This window comes from Manis javanica, chromosome 16 (genome assembly GCF_040802235.1).
Source record: "Manis javanica isolate MJ-LG chromosome 16, MJ_LKY, whole genome shotgun sequence".
NCBI classification, from domain to species: domain Eukaryota; kingdom Metazoa; phylum Chordata; class Mammalia; order Pholidota; family Manidae; genus Manis; species Manis javanica.
This window is the reverse complement of record NC_133171.1, coordinates 21,621,682-21,643,100: the sequence shown is the minus strand read 5'-3', so window position 1 is coordinate 21,643,100 and position 21,419 is coordinate 21,621,682. Positions and strand designations below refer to the sequence as shown.

At 38.2% G+C, this 21,419-nt stretch overlaps 1 protein-coding gene and 1 long non-coding RNA gene across 5 annotated transcripts in view; one reads left to right on the top strand and one right to left on the bottom strand.

The window, feature by feature from the left end:
* The window catches only part of LCA5 (lebercilin LCA5), a 36,584-nt gene extending 18,104 nt beyond the window's left edge, over positions 1–18,480 (bottom strand). Inside the window, exons 1-3 of one of the 3 annotated variants that reach the window (XM_037006092.2) lie at positions 18,134–18,480; positions 9,737–10,126; positions 5,088–5,617 (exon numbers count right to left, since the gene is read on the bottom strand). In XM_037006092.2, coding sequence (XP_036861987.2) covers positions 5,088–5,617; positions 9,737–9,935 — 729 coding nt within the window. In that variant the 5' untranslated portion in view covers positions 9,936–10,126; positions 18,134–18,480. Of the gene's footprint in view, positions 1–5,087; positions 5,618–9,736; positions 12,922–17,996; positions 18,111–18,133 lie in introns of those variants that run through there. The other 2 variants (XM_073224772.1, XM_073224773.1) reach the window with 2 other exon arrangements.
* The window catches only part of LOC118970157 (uncharacterized), a 34,068-nt gene continuing 29,998 nt past the window's right edge, over positions 17,350–21,419 (top strand). For both annotated transcript variants that reach the window (XR_012126304.1, XR_012126305.1), the window contains exon 1: positions 17,350–17,563. This is a non-coding gene — a long non-coding RNA (uncharacterized lncRNA). The remainder of the gene's footprint in view (positions 17,564–21,419) is intronic.

Genomic DNA, 21,419 nt, shown 5'->3' with positions numbered 1-21,419 from the left:
AACATAAATTAGTCACAGGGATGAAAGTACAGCATATGGAATATAGTCAGTAATATTGTAGTATCTTTCTATGTTGACAGATATGCTTATTGGGGTGAGCATTTAATAATTTAGGTAACTACTGATTTTCTACATTGTACACCTGAAACCAATGAAATATATCAACTGTACTTCAATAAAAATATATTTTAAAAAAAGAACATAGGTCTTGAGAACAAAAGCTTTGAGAAACACTGCATTATATAACTAAAAATGTTTTTCTACTATGAAAGTTAGCAGAACTTTTTCCAGGGTTTTTTTTTTTGCAGTTTTTTAAAAGTTTGTTACTGTAGTATTTAAATGTTAGATTAATAATGTATATTACTATTAATATTAAAAGAAATATATTAAAATGGGGCTTTAATTTTGACAGGACCCTATTCAATAAATTTACTGAAGTACAAGCCAAAATAAAGGTATAAAGCCAATCCTAAATACATAAATAAATATGTAGTCTGATTTACTGCCTGCCCCACTGTAGAGAACTCAGCAAGTTCAATCCCTGGTATGTGGAATCAGGCAGACCACATCACACTAAGCAGGGGAGAAACAAACTCCAGAAGGGGGTCGTCTCTACTCAGAGCTTCAACTGTTTGTCTCTCTAGCCATATAACTACTTCTAAACTTCTGTGCTCTTAAATTACTGAGACATGAGACTTGGTGTTCTGTCACTTCCATCAACTAACAAAACAAGCCTGCACCCAACTTATAAGATGATATTCAGCAGGAACTTTTTCACAGCTCAATTTATTTACAGGTAAACTTGAAGAAAGGTTTTACTCACAAGGGGAATAAGAATTGTGGCCTGAAATCCTTCCTGCAATGAGATAATCTATAAACAAATAAGCAAAGTTGCCTGTCACAAGTTCCAGCTTAAGAATAGACTTTTACAACAAAAAAGCTATACCAGAAAAACAAGAAAACACCTACTGACAGCCATCCTTAGGACAGCACAGAACATACAGAGCAGCACGAGACTTTACTGCAATTGCGAGGGACACTCAGGAGTTTCCTGGGTTTTAGTTAGTTTGCAAGAAGAAACACCACAATCATGCTCCTAGATTTCTCTCTTGCCCAATTAGTGTACTGATTATAACTTACTGAGTTTGAAGAAAAAAGACTGACTTAGGGTTGGATGAAATAAAAATTTAAAAACTAAAGGAGTCAAATTATAAAAGCTACATTAAGGAATTCAACAGTAAGTATTTCAGATCCTAGATTGATTACAGAGATTATGAAAAATAAATTATACATTTAGGAGGCATGAACAGGCTACAATGTGGAGAGTAATTACCCTCAGAAGGGATGTAGAGGCTCCCCATTCAGAAAAGGGCTAGTACAATGTGACAGCCGAAGTGAGATTGATTTAAGAAAAGTGCTCATAATAAGAAATGTTGATTCCAATATAATTTCAATCACAAGAAAAAGGAAGCAGTTTATATCTTCCAACCAAACAAAGCTGCCAAGTTCAGTGGAAGAAGGACACCCCTTCAACAAATGGTACTGGAACAGCTGGAAGAATGGAGCTAAACTTTGCCCTTATACAAAAGTTAACTCAAAATGGATTGTCTTTGATCCTCACAGTAAAACATAAAACCATACGACTTGTGGATAAAAACACAGTAGAAAATCTTTAAGGTTGCTTGCAAAGGGAGATAGAAATAGGTGAAGAATTCTGAGACTTGACACCAAAGTACAATTCATAGAAGAAAAACCTGATAAACTATGCCACACCAAATTTAAACTGTTCGCTCTGAAAAACTCTGTGAAGAAGACCAGCTACAGATGGAGAGAGAATATTCGCAAGCCACATATCCAACAAAGGATTCATATCTGGAATATATAAAGAACTCTCAAAAACCAACAGTAAAAGCACAAACAGCCCAGTTAGAAAACAGGCAAAAAAAACATGAACAAAATAAATATGATCTACAGATAGTAAATAAGCACATGGAAAGATAAACAACTTCAATGGCCATTAGAAATAATGCAAGTTAAAACCAGACAGTGATACACACCTGTCAGAATGGCTAAAAGACAAGAGTGCTAACATCCAATATTGGCAAGGACATGGAGAAACTGGATCATTTGGCATTGCTGGTAGAAATGGAAAATGACACTGCTACTCTATCAGAGGGAAGGGCACTTTCTTACAAAACCAAACTGCTGGGATGTGCTCTAACTCCCTGGTATGTCCATACCATGGAATACTACTCGGGAATAAAAAAAGAACAGACCCTTGATATATGCAACAACTTGGATGGAGCTTGGGAAAAAATGAAATCTGCTAATATCAAAAGGTTAGAAACTGTATGATTCTATCTATGTAACATTCTTAAAAGGACAAATGACAGAAATGATGAGCAGATTAGTGGGAACCATAGGTTGGCAGGGAAGGCAAGAAGGTATCTGTGTTTATGAAAGTGGGTAATAGGGGATCTTTGTGATGTAACAGTTCTGCATCTTGACTATAGCGATGGACACATGAATCTACACATGATAAAACTGCACATAACTAAACAAACACAAAAGAGTGCACATAAAATTGGTGAAATCTGAATAAGGTTACTGGATTGTATCACCTTATCACAACGAGTTTCCTGGTTGTACTGTTATATTCTAGTTATGCAGTATGTTACCACTGCGGAAACTGGATAAAGAGTACATGGGATCTCTCTCTATAATTTTATGCATGTGAATCTACAATTAATTCAAAATAAAAAGTTTTAAAACTTTTAAAAATCCAGTAAGAAAAAAAAGTAAGAAATGAGGACACTATCCAGCTAACAACTATTCCGGGCTTCACAGATGACCGATCTTCATGCTCCCAGTGGGCAGCCACATGATCTGTCTCCATCTGCAACTCAAAAGGACTTAGGCCATTTTTTCTCTCGTCCTTCTTTCTCCTCCCCCCACCAGCACTCCTCAACCCTCTTCATAACTGGTTACAATAAAGAACCACAGTATATGTGTGTGTATGCACTGCAATTCCAAGTTCTCTCTAGTTTTATGCAAACAGAATTTTTTTTATTATTCATTTGGTTTTTATACTTGATTTATATGTGAATCCTACATTTCTCCCTTATTTTTTTTTTTTTAGTAAAATGCTGAAGTGGTAGGTAGATGCAAGATAAAGGTAGAAAACATAGTTTAGTGTTGTAAGAGAGCAAATGTAGATGATCAGGTGTGTGCCTGTAGACTATGTGTTAATCCAAGCTAGACAAGGGCAATAAAACATCCACAGGTGCAGAAGATTTCTCTCAAAACAGGGGGGTGAGGTTCTAAGCCTCACCTCTGTTGATCCCCAATTTCTCACCTGATGGCCCCCCTGCAACTGTGCCTGTCTTAGGTTGTTCCTCCCTTGAGGAATCTTACCCGTCTCTGGCTAACCAGTCATCTTCCGGGGGCCATACAGGGAAATGTAAAGTTGGTGAGTGAGAGAGAAGCAATATTTTTTGAAAAGGTTAGCTTTTTACTTTTTTGCAGATTTATGCCCTGTGGCTTCTATGCCCAGCATTTGTCTTGAGGTTATCTTTACCATTTGAAAGATTATGATACTCGGTAATTTTCTATATGAGTCACGAATTCTACTAAAGGGTTGTAATTAGGAAGGAAGAAGAAAAGCTATAGAAGTGGCAGATGGAAGAAAACATGGGAAGATTGATTATTTCTTTGACATAACTTCTTGTAGAGTAACATAAGCATGTATAGGTTTTAACAAACTACTAATTAAATTGCATACATACATTAACAGAATAGGAATACAGATACATAACAAAAGCAGACCTACAATTACCAGCCATATCCAGTGAAACCAAGAAAACCAGTTAGGTACCCTAGGCATTTGTGAAAACTTATCAATAATATGATGGATATTGTCTAACTGAATTTGAATAGTTTGAGAAAAATCAGACAAATTAAAACAACACATTCCTGGGAACTGCAAACAGAATTTTTTAACCATACTTATGAATTATCATTCTGTGCTCTTCGTTCCTAGTTTTGAAATCCATTAAGTGGCCCACTTTATACTTTCCTTTAAAAATAATGAAAATGTAAGCTATTTGTTGTTTATGACAATTGCTTCCCCTACTCCCAGCCCACCTCATAAGTAAGTGGCCCTTAAAAAAGGCTGCCATATGTTTGCTCTGCAGCTTGAGTTGATCACTGATGGAGCCTACACAGTAGGTGTCTCCTATGTGGTGAAACAGAAGATAATGATTGCTAATTTGGAGAATAAGCAAGGCACCTTTTCTGGCCACTATTTAATAAGTCACTGGTGCATTATACAGACTATCAAACCTAATTAATACATTGCATAAAGCTGATTTACTTATCTTTCTGATTTCCTTGCTCAGAGAGCTCCCACAGCATATTTCTAATGTACTTTTCCACTATCTTTGCTTTCCAAACTACTTGTCAGTTCTAGGCTCTGACTCTGGACTTCTGTTTTGAGATACATGTGCACATACACATATGGCAGACAGTGTCTAATATCAAATCAATGTGTAACAGTCATGGGGTAGTACTCTTTCCTCTCTCATTTCAAGAAAAAAATACTTTAAAAGATCTGCTGTATTCTCAGACTAGTAACTCAACATTCTTCTACCCACTTCTCATACTGGTTTTTATTTGGGGTAGTAGGGGCACACACTGTCCCAAAAGAGGTCTTGCACAAATGTTCAAAGAAATAAAGCAGAAAGTATTGTTCATGTGGTATTTCTTACATGATGACTACAAATGTCAGTTTTATACACTACAGCTATTATAGTGTAATTTTTCATTTTAGAGAAACAATCAGATAACAATTTCCTCCAAATGACTAAGATCCATGGAATTAAAACACTCATCCGTTAACATGTGGCCCACTAATTTTGCACCTTGCCCTTAAATATATAATCTTAATTTTTTCCTGATCTCTTAGTCACAAATATTTAAAAAGTTTTCATTTCCAAGCAAATGCTCAACTAGAAGCATTCTTAACACAGCACACGAAACACCCAATGAAAAACAGGAAGCAGCACAAATAGAAGCTACAGGAATTTTACCTTAATTCTTCTCTCGGTGTCATCTAATTTTAACTCTGCTGAAACTAGTTTCTTTGCCAAATCGTCTCGTTCAGGTAGGTGTCTAGCTTCGGAGATTTTTTTCAGTTTCTGTAAAGAAAATTTTGTCCGGAGTAGTTCACCTTCTGTATCTTTCACCCTCTTCTCAGTTGCCCGTTCTTTCTCTTGAGATTTTCTTAAGCGTTCTTTGAGGGCTGTGATCTCATTGTTATGATGAGCAATGAGTCGTGAGATTCCATTTTCTGTATCTTCAAACTTATTCAGGGCCTTTTCCTGTCTGTACTGAAGCCTTTTTAAAGCCTTATTTTCTTTTAGCAGCTCAGCTAACTTGACCTGGAGTTCAGTTACTTCATTCTGCAATTCACTGATTTTTAGAAGTCTTGCAGAAAGAACTCGTTTTGTAACAAGATCGGTCTCTTTCCGAAGTGGTTCCCTGTTGAGACTCCGGGAGCGAAATCCCACTCGGGCTCCCTTTCTGTTTGGAGGACCCTTAGGGCTTGGTTTCCTAGGGGCTAAAAAAGAAACGGTAGTAATGAAAACTGAAAACTGTACCAATGTAGTATCACTGTTTATTCTAACACAAATGAATCTGTAACATTCTTTAGTCATTCTGTTCCTTTAAAAGTGATTTTACAATATTTAGTCTTAACAGGTTTTATTTGGCACTCTTAATATAAAGTTTTTATTAAGAAAGGCCTGGAGTCTTTTAAGAAAGGTCTGATCCTTCAAAATCCTTCTGATCCTTCAAAATGATATTCTGATAGTTACAGGGAATTACTTTAAAAGATGGCAGAATTAGGCTTTACCATCTTAAACTTTATAGGTAAGATGTCAAGCTGGGGCATTGTCAGTATTAGCATGGTACCTAATAAATCTGCCCCTCTGTGGCATTCAAGTCTTTGTGTTAAGGTGTCTGGCATCATTATTTAAAATGTGGACAGGGATGTTTTCTCTAAATTAACTAGAACTCCTTTTATTTAGGGAAACAGGCTGATAGCATGTTGTCCAACAGGAAGATTTGGGTTTGGGACTCAGATTTAGCACCTACCTCCTTGGGCAAATCAACCAACCCTTTCCAGGTCTATTTCTCCACCCACAGAATGAGGGCACTACCTGTGTAACCAGACTGTTGTGCAGATTAAATGAAGTATGCATGTAACAAGTTTTCCACAAATATTCCCTGTCAGTAATACAAGCTTAATTCCATTGAAAATGGAAACACGTTGGCAGCAGAGATGCGATTCTGAATGCTTTCTCAGGGACTTTCTTTTGTGTGATCTTCAAATTGAAGACATCTAACATAATCCAAGAAAAAAGATTAAAAAAACTACATCCTAAAAAATATATGCCCCTATGAAATCTAAAGTATACAATATTAAAACACAGTATTTCACAAAAAACTTAGAGTGCTATTATTTTTACTAAAAATTCATTAAACTTTTAGGCCTCAATACACTGAGCACCTGCTCTTAAAAGAGGTCTGCCACCGTTGAAAATAATGAATTTTAATTTGTAAGGTGACTGCATTTTTCAAAAAGGAAATGCATTCCAGAGAAAACAAAAACCCCAGAGAACTAGGAAATCCAACCTTTTCCTACCCATCTTGCCAGCCATGGACACTCCAGTTCCACTACGTAAACAGATAAAGAGTAACAAGTAATGTTTACAGTTTAACATCATAAAGTTTCACTGAAAGATTTTACAGAAGGTGTTATGAATGTGCCCTGATTTGGGATTCCATCTCTATAAGTCCTTCAATACATAGAAGGAAACGGCAATAAAAAAAAAATGAGGGAAAAGCTACTTGCAGCTTTGAAACTATGCTATCCACCTGTCACTAGCCACACCCTGCTACTGAAAAATCTGAAATGTGGGCAGTCCAAAGGGGGATGTGCCATAACTGTGAAATAACACACTGGACTTCAAACACTTTGTTCAAAAAAAAAAGAATGCAGAATATTTCATATATAATGTTTTGTATTAACTATATTTAGAATGATAATATCTTGGATATGGTGGGTTAAACAAAACATATTACTAAAATTAACTTCACCTGTTTTTTAATGTGGTTGTTAGATAACAAACTTAAACACGTTGCTTGCATTTGTGAGTTGCATTATATTGTCATTGGACAGCACTCCAATTTAACACTGGAGCATCCATCATTTCAATTTTCTTTCTCAACATGCTGAATTAATGGAGTTTTGGTATCTATATGCTTTTATGGAATATGTACTCAACTGTTGGAATGTCAGAAACTTAGACACAAAATTGATTATACATAAAGATGAATGTGAATCATTCGAAATATGATTTTTATGTTAAAGTTATAATGCTTAACAAAATTTCATACAAATAGAAACTTGTTTTATTGAAAAGTTAAAGCTTATGTAAGAATCAGGATAAAAATTTTCCACTAATATTTTACTAAACTACTTAGAAAGAGCTTCCACAATCAACTTTTTCACATCCTAAAAATTCAAACATTTATTTTTAGCATATTAGCATGACAAAACTGATCATGAAAAGTATTTTCAATGTGAGCTCAAAAAAATTTCCCACTTTCATCAACTTGCAGATTTTCATTTAAAAAACTACTAAGATGAAATATGGTCTAGTAGGAATGAGAAGATGATTGACTATTGTGAGCATCATTCTTCATCTCCCCCTTGTTAAGTCACCAACAAGAGTAGGAAAACATCGCTTTTTCCTCCTGCAGGTGTTAAAAATAAATACACCATTTAAAAAACATGTAGTAAAGATGAACTACACATGTGCCAAAACTCAAGATGTTTATATTGCTGATAAAGCGAGAAATAGAACATGTAATATATAAACATGTGTAACCCAAACTTATTAAATTGTATTACTATACATATAACTTCTGATAAAGCACCAGTTTAATTTTCGAAAATAAAATATACTGAAAATTAAAAGGGAAAAAGGAAGCATATGCTATCAAACACCAAATCCATATATTCAAGTGTTCGAAATGCTGTTTTAATCACATTTATTCTTCCCTTAGTTTATTCTATGCTTAGAATTGCAACTTAAAGAGAAATTAACTTAGTGTTTAAGGAAAGGTATTGGTTTGGTCATGTTTGATCAAAGGTAGACAAACTGTCACAAATTTTAATTCAGAAGACAATGCAAAGCAGAAGATAGTACAAGTCAGACTGAAGACAGTAACTGAAATTTTTCTGGGTGATATTTGAACCATTTTTCATATCTTTTTCTCAAAATCCTCTCAAATAAGATTAAGGGTCAAGCTGTGACTCCTTAATTGGGCAGCCTCCTAAAATGCTTCTGGGGAAGGAGTGAAAAATTTAAATATTCCTACCAATAATTCCCAGGCATGTAAATTATTTCTTGGGACTAAATAAGCACTTTCTTAAACCCTAAGGTCTATTTGTTCTTAATTATATAGCAAAACTTTAACATCAGATCATGCCCTCCACCACTTAAGTCAAAACAAGAGACCCACACAGAGGCAGATTTGGAGGAAGAATCCAAAAAAAAAACCTTCAGTGTTGTCCTTGCAAAAAAAAAAGAGAGAGAGAAAGAAAAAGCACTCAATTGTTAAAAGTGCAGGCATCCACAGGAAACTTGATCAGAGGTCTGCGCAAGGCACTTTCAAAAAGAACATATATTTTTTGCAAATATTTTAAAAGCAAGTATTACTCTTCAGAGTAAAATGTTATAATGGCAAATTTAATTATACCTTTTCATCTGTTCAATGGCTAACAAGTTCCCCACAGAAACAGACAATATATTATTAGGATTCAAGGTGTTTCACGACCTCGCCCATTTTCCATTTCAGCTCCCAGTTTCACCATTTCCTGCCTTGCAATCTAAACGCTCACCATTCTAAGCTACTGCTGTTATTAACTGCTGCATTTATTAACGCATCCCATAATTACCCCCTTTAACTTAGTAGCTTATTTTTCTATGGGGTACTTACAGTCCTTACATATTTGTTAATAAGTACATCAGGGTTTTCTTGATCAGAAATTTATTAAGATGAAGATTTCTAGAACATTACCTAGTCAAATATATATTTGTACCTGGTTCCAGACTAGGAACATTTTAATAAGAAAAATTATTTCTCATTATTAATCTTGTTTCCATTATAAAACGTTTACTAGAAACGGACTGGTGGTCCTAAGTACCAAATTCCATTTCTAGGTCTAATTCAAACTTCTGCAGTAAACATTGTGTCATGTTGTGGAAGTAATTTTAATCTATAATAAAGCACCCTAACCACTTATATCAATGCCTTTCACTACTTTTAAAAAGTGAAGATAAAGAAAGGTACAAATGTTTGTTTATTTATGCCTTTATAATACCTCACAAACTCCAAGACAAGCATTTATTTAGGAAGAGAAAATAAAAGAAGGCCTTAGTTATGGCTCTTTTCTCTTTTGAGTATGACTTTGTATATAATCAAGTACCACAATTAACTATGATGTAAACTGACAAAAATATATCATATTTAAAATGTCATTGGGCCCATTTCCATACACATATCAATATATACACTTATATATAACAGGAGCTTCATTCATACAAGCTTTCCTTAAACACTCAAAATCACATTCTAGGTCTACTGGACTCTTTTAAAGAATGCTTACCTTGGTGATATACTTGGCTATCTGAAACTTGTCTTTTAGGATTTTTTTGCTTAATACTTGTAGGTGAAGAAGGATTGACCAGCGATGACCGGCCAGAAGACTGTGGTGTAGTTCCAAAATCAGATGATGTATAAGAGTAATGGTGTTTGCCTGCCTTACTTCCTTGATCAGTATCTGGACTTCTTTCTCTTTCCCCCATGGCTTTGAAAATTGTCTCTATTCACATAATTTAATTGATTCTTTTATCCCAGAAAAATCCATGACAAGACTGAAGAACAATTTTTAGAGTCTTGAGATGCTGGTGATAATACTCATGTCTGTGCAATCTGTTTCTCTATGTATCTGTAGTCCACAATTCACATTAGCAACCCGAAGATACACTTTTTCCCCCTACAATTAAGGAGGATGGAAACTCATCATATGTCATGAAATAGGTCTCTACAGTTAATTGCACTGAAAAATAAAAATAAAGCAATATATGGCTTACAATTTTAAAGACACTGCAATTTAATTCACCTACATTTTCACACATGGTTACCTAACAGTATTTGGAGGAAAGACAGTCATGGCTGCGAGAGAGAGCATGACATAATTTCTTCCTAATAAATGTTCACTTGACTTCCTTAAATCTTAAGATTTGTAACAAACACAAATGCTGTTTTTTGGCAGGTAAATAAGATCAAACTGCCAGTTCTTTCTTTTGTTGTAAGGACGGAGTGGCAAAGAAGGAGCCTGTTAATATAAACGAGGATATGTCGAAGATTGGCTGCATCAAAATGCGACTAAAGTAAACAAGATGCAGAAAGGTGAGAGTACTCGCAATGACAGCAAAACAGCCACCACCCTTACCATGTCAAGTGCCTTCCTCCCACCCCAAGGAGAACAAGAGGCTACCAGTTAGATAGGCAAACGTGTTCAGATCCACAGTGGGCAATACAAATGGTCAGCACATAACAATATTCAACCTCAGGTACCATTTTTAAACCCATCAGATTATCAAAACATTCTTCAAAACAACACTTAAGGCTGCCAGAATGGCTATCAAGAAGAAATCCATATAATTTTTGGAAAAAAGTTGGCAAGATGTACTGAATCTTTAATTACGCTTTTAATCTTTGATCCAATAATCCCATTTCTGGATGCCAAGAAAATCACCCTAAAACAGGGGAAAATGTGGGCATAAATGTTCAATGAGGAACTAAAAAAAGCACCAAGCAATATCTAACTACTATGGAATAATTAAGTATAAAAATCAGTACAGCATACTATGTAGCTGGTAGAAATGCTTACAGAAACTTTAACAAGGAAAATGCTTCTATTATGGTAAAGAAAAAATTCAAACTGGTGTATACAGTATGATCTCAATTACACAGTCATTGAAAAATACTGAAAATGCTTAGTATTCTTACCCCAACTCAGGAACTGAAAGAAGTTAATGAAGTATGGGATATTACACAAATACCATCGGTCTGGGCAACATGAATTTTAGATTATTTTATCTCGCAATATATGTTTATTTTCTATTAAAATGAAATTGGATGCTTTATTAGAGTAATGGTGTTAATATTTCGAATAGACCAAAGTCCCACTGATGAAATCTGAGTTGAAACCCAGTGGTTGCGACATGAGGGAAGTCACACCTGACTCCACAGCTGGGGCCCCGCGTCCAGCACCAGTCGCCACCACCAAGTGGAGCTGCAAGGCACAAGGGGGCTGGGACTGCCGCTCACCTGCTGCAGTCCAATGGACCTACAGGCTACACAAACATGAGGATAGAGGAAAGCATGTACAGTATGCTACCATTTAAAAAGGATTATAAATTTATATACATTGAAAATAGCAAATAATGGGGAAAAAAGGCTCTCCAGCGCAAGGTGGTCCTGCAGAACTTTCAGCAAGAATAGAACATCCTACCAACAGCATTCTTCAACGAACTAGAGCAAACAGTTCTAAAATTCATATGAAACCACAAAAGACCCCAAATAGCCAAAGCAATCCTGAGAAGGAAAAATAAAGCAGGGGGGATGATTATGCTCCCTGACTTTAAGCTCTACTACAAAGCCACAGTAATCAAGACAATTTGATACTGGCACAAGAACAGACCCATAGACCAATGGAACAGAATAGAGAGCCCAGATATAAACCCAAGCATATATGATCAATTAATATATGATAAAGAAGCCATAGATATACAATGGGGAAATGCAAATCAAAACCACAATGGGGAAATGCCAGTCTATTTAACAACTGGTGTTGGTAAAACTGGACAGCACATGAAAGAGAATGAAACTGGATTATTGTCTAACCCCATACCCAAAAGTAAACTCAAAATGGATCAAAGACCTGAATGTAAGTTAAGGAACCATAAAACTCTTAGAAGAAAACATACACAAAATTATTTTGAATATAAACATGAGCAATGTTTTCCTGAATGCATCTCCTTGGGCAAGGGAAACAAAATAAAAAATGGACAAATGGGAGTACATCAAGCTAAAAAGCTTTTGTACAGCAAAGAACACCATCAGCAGAACAAAAAGGCATCCTACAGTATGGGAGAATATATTTATAAATGACATATCTGACAAGGGGTTAACATCCAAAATATATAAAGACCTCATATGCCTCAATAACCAAAAAGCAAATAACCCTATTAAAAAATGGGCAGAAGATATGAACAGACACTTCCCCAAAGAGGAAATTCAGATAGCCAACAGGCACATGAAAAGATGTTCCACACTGCTAATTATCAGGGAAATGCAAATCAAAACCACAATGAGGTATCACCTCACACCAGTTAGGATGGCCAACATAGAAAAGACTAGGAACAACAAATGCTGGAAAGGATGGGGAGAAATGGGGACCCTCCTACACTGCTGGTGGGAATGTAAACTAGTTCAACCATTGTGGAAAGCAATATAGCGGTTCCTCAAAAAACTAAAAGTAGAAAAACCATTTGACCCAGGAATTCCACTCCTAGGAATTTACCCAAAGAAAACAATTTCTCAGATTCAAAAAAGACATATGCACCCCTATGTCTATCGCAGCACTATTTACAATAGCCAAGAAATAGAAGCAACCTAAGTGTCCATCAGTAGATGAATGGATAAAGAAGATGTGGTACATACACACAATGGAATATTATTCAGCCATAAGAAGAAAACAAATCCTACCATTTGCTAGAGGGTATTATGCTCAGTGAAATAAGCCAGGTGGAGAAAGACAAGTATCAAATGATTTCACTCATCTGTGGAGTATAAGAACAAAGCAAAAACTGAAGGAACAAAACAGCAGCAGATTCACAGAACCCAAGAATGGACTAACAGTTACCAAAGGGAAAGGGACTGGGGAGGGTGGGTGGGAAGGGAGGGATAAGAGGGAATATGGGGCATTATGATTAGCACACACAACACTGGGGGGAGCATGGGGAAGGCACTATAGCACAGAGAAGACAAGTAGTGACTCTATAGCATCTTACTAAGCTGATGACAGTGACTGTAATGGGGCACATGGTGGGGACTTGATAATGGGGGGACTCTAGTAACCACAATGTTGCTCATGTGATTTTATATTAATGATACCAAAAAAAAAGACATATGCACCCCTATGTTTATTGCAGCACTAATTTACAATAAGCAAGATACAGAAGCAACCTAAGTGTCCATCAGTAGATGAATGAATAAAGATGTGGTACATATACACAATGGAATACTATTTGGCCATAAGAAACAAACAAATCCTACTATTTGCAACAGCATGGATGGAGCTAGAGGGTATTATGCTCAGTGAAATAAGTTAGGCAGAGAAAGACAAATGCCAAATTATTTCCTCATTTGTGAGTGTGACAACGAAGCAAAACTGAAGGAACAAAATAGCAGCAGACTCACAGACTCCAAGAAGGTACTAGTGGTTACCAAAGGGAAGGGGTGGGGGAGGGTGGGTGGTGAGGGAGTAAGAATGGGATTGTGGGGTATCATGATTGCTGCACATGGTGTGTGTGGGGTCACAGGAAAAACAGTGTATCTCAGAGAAGACAAATAGGGACTCTATAGCATCTTACTACACTGATGGACAGTGACTGCAATGGGGTATGGGGGGGACTCGATAATAAGGGTGAATCTAATAACCACATTGTTTTTCTTGTGAAACCTTCATAAAGTGTATATCAATGATACCTTTAAAAAAAAGAAATACAGAAATCAGAAAAAATTAAAGATAAAAAGAATCTTAAAGCAGCAAGAGAAAAGCAAAAGTTACATATGAAAAAGGAGATGTTACAACTGGCACCACAGAAATTCAAAGAATGTTTTTAGAATTCTACAAAAAAGATAATGCCAATAAATCAGACAACCGGGAAGAAATGGATAAATTCCTAGAAACATACAATCTTTCAAGGCTGACTAGAAAATCTGCCCAGATTTTGATTACTAGCAACGAAACTGAATTGGTAATCAAAAAACTCCAAACAAAAGTCTAGCTTCACAGGTGAATTCTACCAAACATCAGAGCTTAAAGTATTACACAGAACACAGTCAATAATATTGTAACAACTCCACATGGTGACAGATGGCAACCACACTTCTCTTAGCGAGCATTTTGTAATGCACACACACTGTTGTTCAATCACTATGTTGTTCATCTAAAACTAGTAATAATACTATGTCAACTTATTTCAACTAAAAATTTTTAAAGAGTTTCTTAGTTTTAAGAAAAAAACATATAAAACCAATGAACTACTAATTTCCTGTCCTCTCAGAGTTCAGCTACTTGTGTATAAAACATTGCTGCCTGGTTACCTCTGCGGCCAGCAGAGCTCACACAACAGGGAACTAAATGAGTAAGATAAAAATAAACTAAGAAAGAAAGGTTATAAATAAAGACATCTCTCTCTCTAAGAAAGAAAATAACTGAAGATGAGATAAAGGTAAAAATAATATTGCTGCAACTGCCTCTCTTTCTCGGAGAAAAAATGATTAGAAACAGAACCAAGTCGCTTTTCTACTCCTCTACTTGTATGTCCTAGGATATTCACAAGCATTTCCTTATCCTACATTTATTTGCACAACACCTACTCTTGCTTAAAAATCAAATTGCCTTTAGTTTCCTAAATTCTAGATTACAGTAAATGCATAAATGCTAAATTTAAAATTTAAGGCATTATCAGCTTCTTTTAAACAGCATTTTGAAACAATAGGTCAAATTAAAGCATCTTAACTATGTTATGTATTTCCAAAGTTTAGTCTGTCAAATGAAAGTATCATAGAATTTCCATCCATCCATCCATCCATTCATTCATTTGTAAGACATTTGCTGAAATCTACTAAGTGTCAGGACCAAACTATGGACACAGCTAGATATGAAAATAAGTAAGACACAACTGATCCACTACCATTAAGAAACTTCACTTTGGAGCAGAAGCGAAGAAGTGAAGGATAATGCAAGAGTAGAAGTAATATGATGAAGGCAAAGTAAACTGAAAACTAAGAGTAGAAGAGCTGATGGACAGTGACTGTAATGGGGAATGTGGTGGGGACTTGATAATAGGGGGAGTGTAGTAACCATAATATTGCTCATGTAATCGTACATAAAAATACCAAAAAAAACCCTAAGAGTAGAAGACAGAAGGCAGTTTGGCAAGGTTCCCAGAGGAGATGCCTAAAGTGAATCTTTAGGTAGTAGCAGAGGTTAAGCAAAGTATGTGTATTTGTGTTGGGGGTAGGGGTCATGATTGTAGATGAGGTTAGTAAAAGAAGGCAGTTGGTGAGGGAAGACAGTATTTCACCGTGAGGAAGCGGCATATAAAGCAGGAGAACATAAAAGGCAGGAGATCGCTGTGGCTTGTCGTCAGACTGCGAACTGCTTACAGCTATCTATCCAATACAGTGGCTTCTGAGTACTTGAAATGCACCTCATAAGAACCAAGAAAGGCTGAAAGTGTAAAATACAGACAGGATTTTGAAAACTTAACACATTAAAAAGAACATAAAATACATCTTTAATAACCTTTTTAATATTCATTATATGTTGAAATAGTATTCTGGATCTGCATTAAATAAAATATACTATTAAAATTAGTTTCACCTGTTTGTATTTTTTGTGTGGCCACTGCAAAAAACAAATTTTGTGTATGCTTCGCGTTATACTTCTATTGGACGGCGCTGGTTTGGAATGACTGCACTGAGTGAGGGGCAGTGATAAGGCAGCTAGTGAAGCAGGATAAGGAGGGACCATTACATGGGGATCTTTATGTCAGATTGACAAGTTGGCTGGAAACAAACAGAGGACCTTCAGCAGGATTAAAATAATCAGATATAACAAAGATCCATCTCTAACCTAGGAATTGGAGGGAAACCCAAGGCTGAAGGGGAAAAAAGCTGGTCCTGCAATCGTGGCAAATGATAGTGGCTTGAACTAAGGTAGGCTAACTAGAGATACAGCGTGCAGAATTCATTGAGAAATGTTTATCAAGGAAAATAGGCTGGACTTTGCAAGTGATATGTGGAATATGGGAGGAACCTAAATGAATTCCAACATTTTGGACTTGTAAAACTGGGTTAATGTGGTACCATTCAATAGCACAGGCTGTGTTGGGGAAAAGTGATGGGGTTCCTATCAGGCATACTAAGTTTAGTATGTCTGTGGGATATCTTTGTGGAAATACCAAAAATTAGCTATATAAATTTAGCTAATTCAAGAGTTCCAAAATAGAGATAAAAACATTGAGAGTACATTATAGTCATGGTGGAAGCCAAGACTAGCAAAAGCTGGAGGATGAACTTAGCCAAGAACACAGAGTGAAGAGCAAGCTGAGACTGAATTATGAAGAAACACAGTAATTAAGTGGTGGGCAGAGGAGGGTCCCACAAAGAAGATGAAGACTTACAGCCAGGAGAAGAACCAGGTGGAGTGCAGCATTTCATCCTAATGGACTTACACCATGTCCTATATAGAATTACAGTCCCGTGAGTGTTTAAGGGGAGAGAGATGACTGACGAAGAAAAATTCCTTGTCCAAAGTCACCAATCACTTTTTGATATTTGAAATGACACTGTCAGCTTAGACAATCTAAACAAACAATTGTTCCCTATTATGTGTTTGAATAAACATACAAATCAATGAGACAAAATCCTAAAGTGAACTATTCATAAGAGTATATGAAATTCAAATGTGAAACTACACCTGGAAAAAATACTGATTAAAATAACCATACAAAAGAGGAGAGAAAGAATATCCAGAACTACACCCTTTCTTCAGTTTTGCTGTTTTCCAAACTGTATGTAGCCCCACCACACACACAAAAATTAAATGATGCCTTTTATTAAATGATGACAGAAGAAATATCCAATGCAAGTTCTTAAGCTGAAGGTAAAGGACCAGCATAAACATGTGTGTCCAAGTATACTTTCCAGTATGTGTGTCCAGGACAGAAGATCAAGAAAGTCTCCCATCAGTGCAGCCCATCCAAATTCCAGTAACAAATGCACTTTAACAGAACTATACAATTTTTTCCATTTACCTAAGCAGAGGTACAAACATCTCAATAAAATGAATCCTCACAACATCCAGTATTCCCATTCCCCAACGGAAAAAAAACGACGCTAGTCGTCTGTCACGCGTTGATGTAAGTACTGCGCCCCGTCGGCATCACCACGCGCAGTTGGGGTTCAAACCCCGGCGCACCGCCTGGGCCCCTGCTCAGCCTCCCGGCCGCCCGCCCACGCGAGCCCCGGCGCCCGCGCCACCCCTCGGCGCGACACGGTTTTCGCCCGCCCTCCTTCCTCCGCTCATCCTGCTCCTGAAGGTTGTGTGAGAAGTTCACGGCCTGGACAGGTAAAGCTTCCCGACATTCCTACTTACTCCACCGGCCTCGAGGCCCAGCCCCCGCGGCGGCCCTGCTCTGCTTCCCCGCCTTCAGTCTCACGGCCCCGCGGGCTCCGGACCGCTCCGGCCTTCCCCTCCCTTAGCCCCCTGGGGGCGCTGCCTTGTCGCCCCAACCCCAACGGGACCGGCCGCTCCCGAGCCGTCAGATCCCGTCGCCCACCTGTCGGCCCACCTCCCCGGCCCCGGTACCAGCAGCTACTCGGCCCTGGGTTTATTTTTCCAGGATTGTCGTCTTCTCACGTCCCCGAGCCCCTTGGCTAATCCCCGCATCCCGTGCGCCCCTCGGCCCCCCAAGCGCCTCGCTGACCCCACGCCCGCCCCGGAGCCCAGCGCTAAGCCGTCCCGGCGCCTCTCAGGGCCCACACGGCGGCCGCCTCCTTGCCTTCCCTCCGCGGACCAAACGACCCCAGGGCTCGGCGTCCGGCCCCCAGAGGAGCAGGGGCTGCGGGACGCGCGGAGGCTCGAGGTGCGGAAGTTGGGCGCGGGGCGGGGGTGGGGCGGCGACGGGCGGGCGGCGACCTGGGCTCCAAGGTAACCGGGTAACGGAGTCGGAGGCCCTGCCTGCGCAGCTCAACGACGCGACAGAGGATCCCAGCCCCGGCCTCTCATTGGTCTCTGTCGCCAGATGGCCCTTTCTATTGGCGTCAGTAAAACCGGAAGGCGGGACGATGAGTGCGGGGGAAAGCAGCCATTGGCTAGCCGCTCGAGCGGCGCCCAGGGACCGGAGGCTCAAACCTGCGGACGCCGCAGAGCAGCTCGCTGGCCTCCTTGACGCGGAGAGGTAGTGATGCGTCGCTCAGTACCCACAGCGGTGGGTCAGTAGAGCCTCGAGAACCTCTCTGGGTTGAGGTGAAGAAATGAACGTCGCTTCCCAGAGCCACACGAAGGTCACCGGCGCTCAGGACAGCCGGGGGGACAGCGGGGTGGACAGCCAGGACCGCAGGAGACAGCGGAGGGACAGCCAGGGCGACGGCTGGGGGCTGCCAGGGGACAGCCGCGCCGGGACCCATGCCTGGTGTGCGCCCACCCCACGCCTCTGGGAGCAGATGAGGAGGGGAGGGCCCGCCAGGAAACTGAAGTCGTGCGTGGCAGGGCTGCCCCCAGCCTGGGTCTGCCGCTTTTCGGGTTTGGATCTGCCCTGTCAGCATTTCCCCTACGGGTTAATGGGGGCGCTGGAAAGCAAGAATGTGAACAGTCGGGAGGCCCCAAGAAATTGTCTAATTGTATGTAACATATTTTCAGTGCAGCTTTATTCACTCTATCACATTTGAAATAATAATGACTACCAATCTATTTGACCTTAAAAAAGACCAAAAGAATTGGTAAGCCTCCAGAAGTAAAAGCCAGCTTATTGAACTAATTTTTTAAAATATTAGTCCAAAGTATAATTTCAAAAGTTTTCGTATGATTTTGCATGGTTTTGATATGATCATTTTGATAGGATTAGAATTTTCTAAGATTACACCATTTACCATCTCATGCCACTATATACTACTGAGGATTCTGCTCTTCAGATAAAAGGGAACAGCTAAACTACATTTTTATATTTCTGCCACTTGAAAGCATATTCAACAGGAATCGGGCTTATTTTTAAAGATCATATTTATGAAAGAAATTATATTAGTGATCATTAAGCACTTTGGAGTTCTATTTTTGATGTTCCTGGGCTTACATTGTTTCTGCAGTATCTCCAGATTAGTTGTATTGCGAGCTGAATGTTCATTTTCTTAGGACTTTGACTGCTTTGTTTAATGCTATGTGGTGATGATACAGATAATAGTAATTAAAATCTTCCTAGAAATGCTTCCCAGTAGAATTATTCCCATTTTTCATATGTGGAAACTAGAGTTTGAACAATTGGTTAAAAGTTTCATAAAATTAAGGGGTAGACTCTCCAAGTGTAGTCAATCCAGAAAGCACAATGACTGTAATTTAAAAGGAGCATACTGTAAGGAATCATATCCTGGAAAACACATGAGTATAATTATCTTTAGCTGAAGTTCAGTTGTCTATTTAAAGCTAATCTAAAAAAAAGTACTATCATGATTCTATGTATCTTACCTAGATACGTGTGGTAACTAACACAAAACTCAAAAATTTTAAATCTAACTTTGTGGTATCTAAATTGCTAGATAAATTTTTTTACTAAATCCCATGTAAATAGTAGGTTGTCCGCATATAATACTAACTTTTTAAAAGTAATATGCTAGGTGTTTCAAACAAATTGAAGGAAAACAAGTTGGGTGTAAAGAACAGTAAAATCGGGTACACAGAAAGTGATCTGCTTTTATAAAAACAAAGTCTCATTGATTGTTATTATTTGTTAGTGGAGAAAAATGAAACCATGAGATATTTACTAGTATTTTTCTCTTGTCATAATTGGTGAATAAGTCAATATTTTCTCAGTTTCATGGAGTTTATTTGAATTTGGAGGGTTTTTTAGTTTGTTTTGCATAAAAAGAACTAACGCAGAACTTGGGTAAAGCTAGTTTTTAATGCATTTTCAGATTTTGTCACTCCACACTTACATTGGTAAGTAAATTGATCTACAGATCAAATGCTATCTCCACAGTAGGAGGAGTAGCTCTGAAGGAACCCGTGATTCCATCTGTATTCAGTGGCAGATTTGGAAGGGAGAATTGAATACGATTTTCTTAGTAGACAATTACCTGTTCACAACTGAAAATAATCCATGGGAGAGTCTATTGAGATTAATGACCATATTTTTAATTGACAATAAATATACTTGGTAAAGAAAGAAGTATGTTTACTACTTTGTAGTTCTAGCAGAGTAAAATCACCAGCTATTTCTCCAGTGAAAACAGGAAAATGGCATAGGAGACTTACAGTAAAAATTTCTAACTTAGAAACCTTCATCAATCATTAAATACATATTGAGTGCTCATCAGGTATCTTTGGGGAATACAGAGATGGAAAAGGAAGTCCTTGTCTTCTAGCTGCTCACTGTCTAATGAGCAAGAAAGATAAGTTTGTCTAATTGCAGGAACTGCATAATAGGTTATTATTAAGGTGTCATTAATACACAATTTTATGAAGGTTTCACATGAGCAACACTGTGGTTACTACATTCACCCATATTATTAAGTCCCCCCCAACACCCCATTCCAGTCACTGTCCATTAGCGTAGTAAGATGCTATAGAGTCACTAGTCTTCTCTGTGCTATGCTGCCTTCCCCATGACCCCCCTACATTATATGTTGATCATAATGCCCCTTAATCCCCTTCTCCCTCCCTCCCTCCCCACCCACCCTTTCCACTCCCTTCCCTTTGATAACCACTAGTCCCTTCTGGGAGTCTGGGAGTCTGCTGCCGTTTTGTTCCTTCAATTTTGCTTTGTTGTTATACTCCATAAATGAGGGAGATTAGTTGGTACCTGTCTCTCTGCCTGGCTTATTTCACTGAGTATAATACCGTCTAGCTCCATCCATATTGTTGCAAATGGTAGGATTTGTTTTCTTCTTGTGGCTGAATAATATTCCATTGTGTGTATGTACCACATCTTCTTTATCCATTCATCTACTGATGGACACTTAGGTTGCTTCCATATCTTGACTATTGCAAATCGTGTGGTGATAAACATAGGGGTGCATATATCTTTTCAAATCAGGGACTTTGTTTCCTTTGGGTAAATTCCTAGAAGTGGAATTACTAGGTTGTATGGTATTTCTATTTTTAGTTTTTTGAGGAACCTCCACACTGATTTCCACAGTGGTTGTACCAATTTACCTTCCCACCAACAATGTAGGAGAGTTCCTATTTCTCTACATACTCACCAGCATTTGTT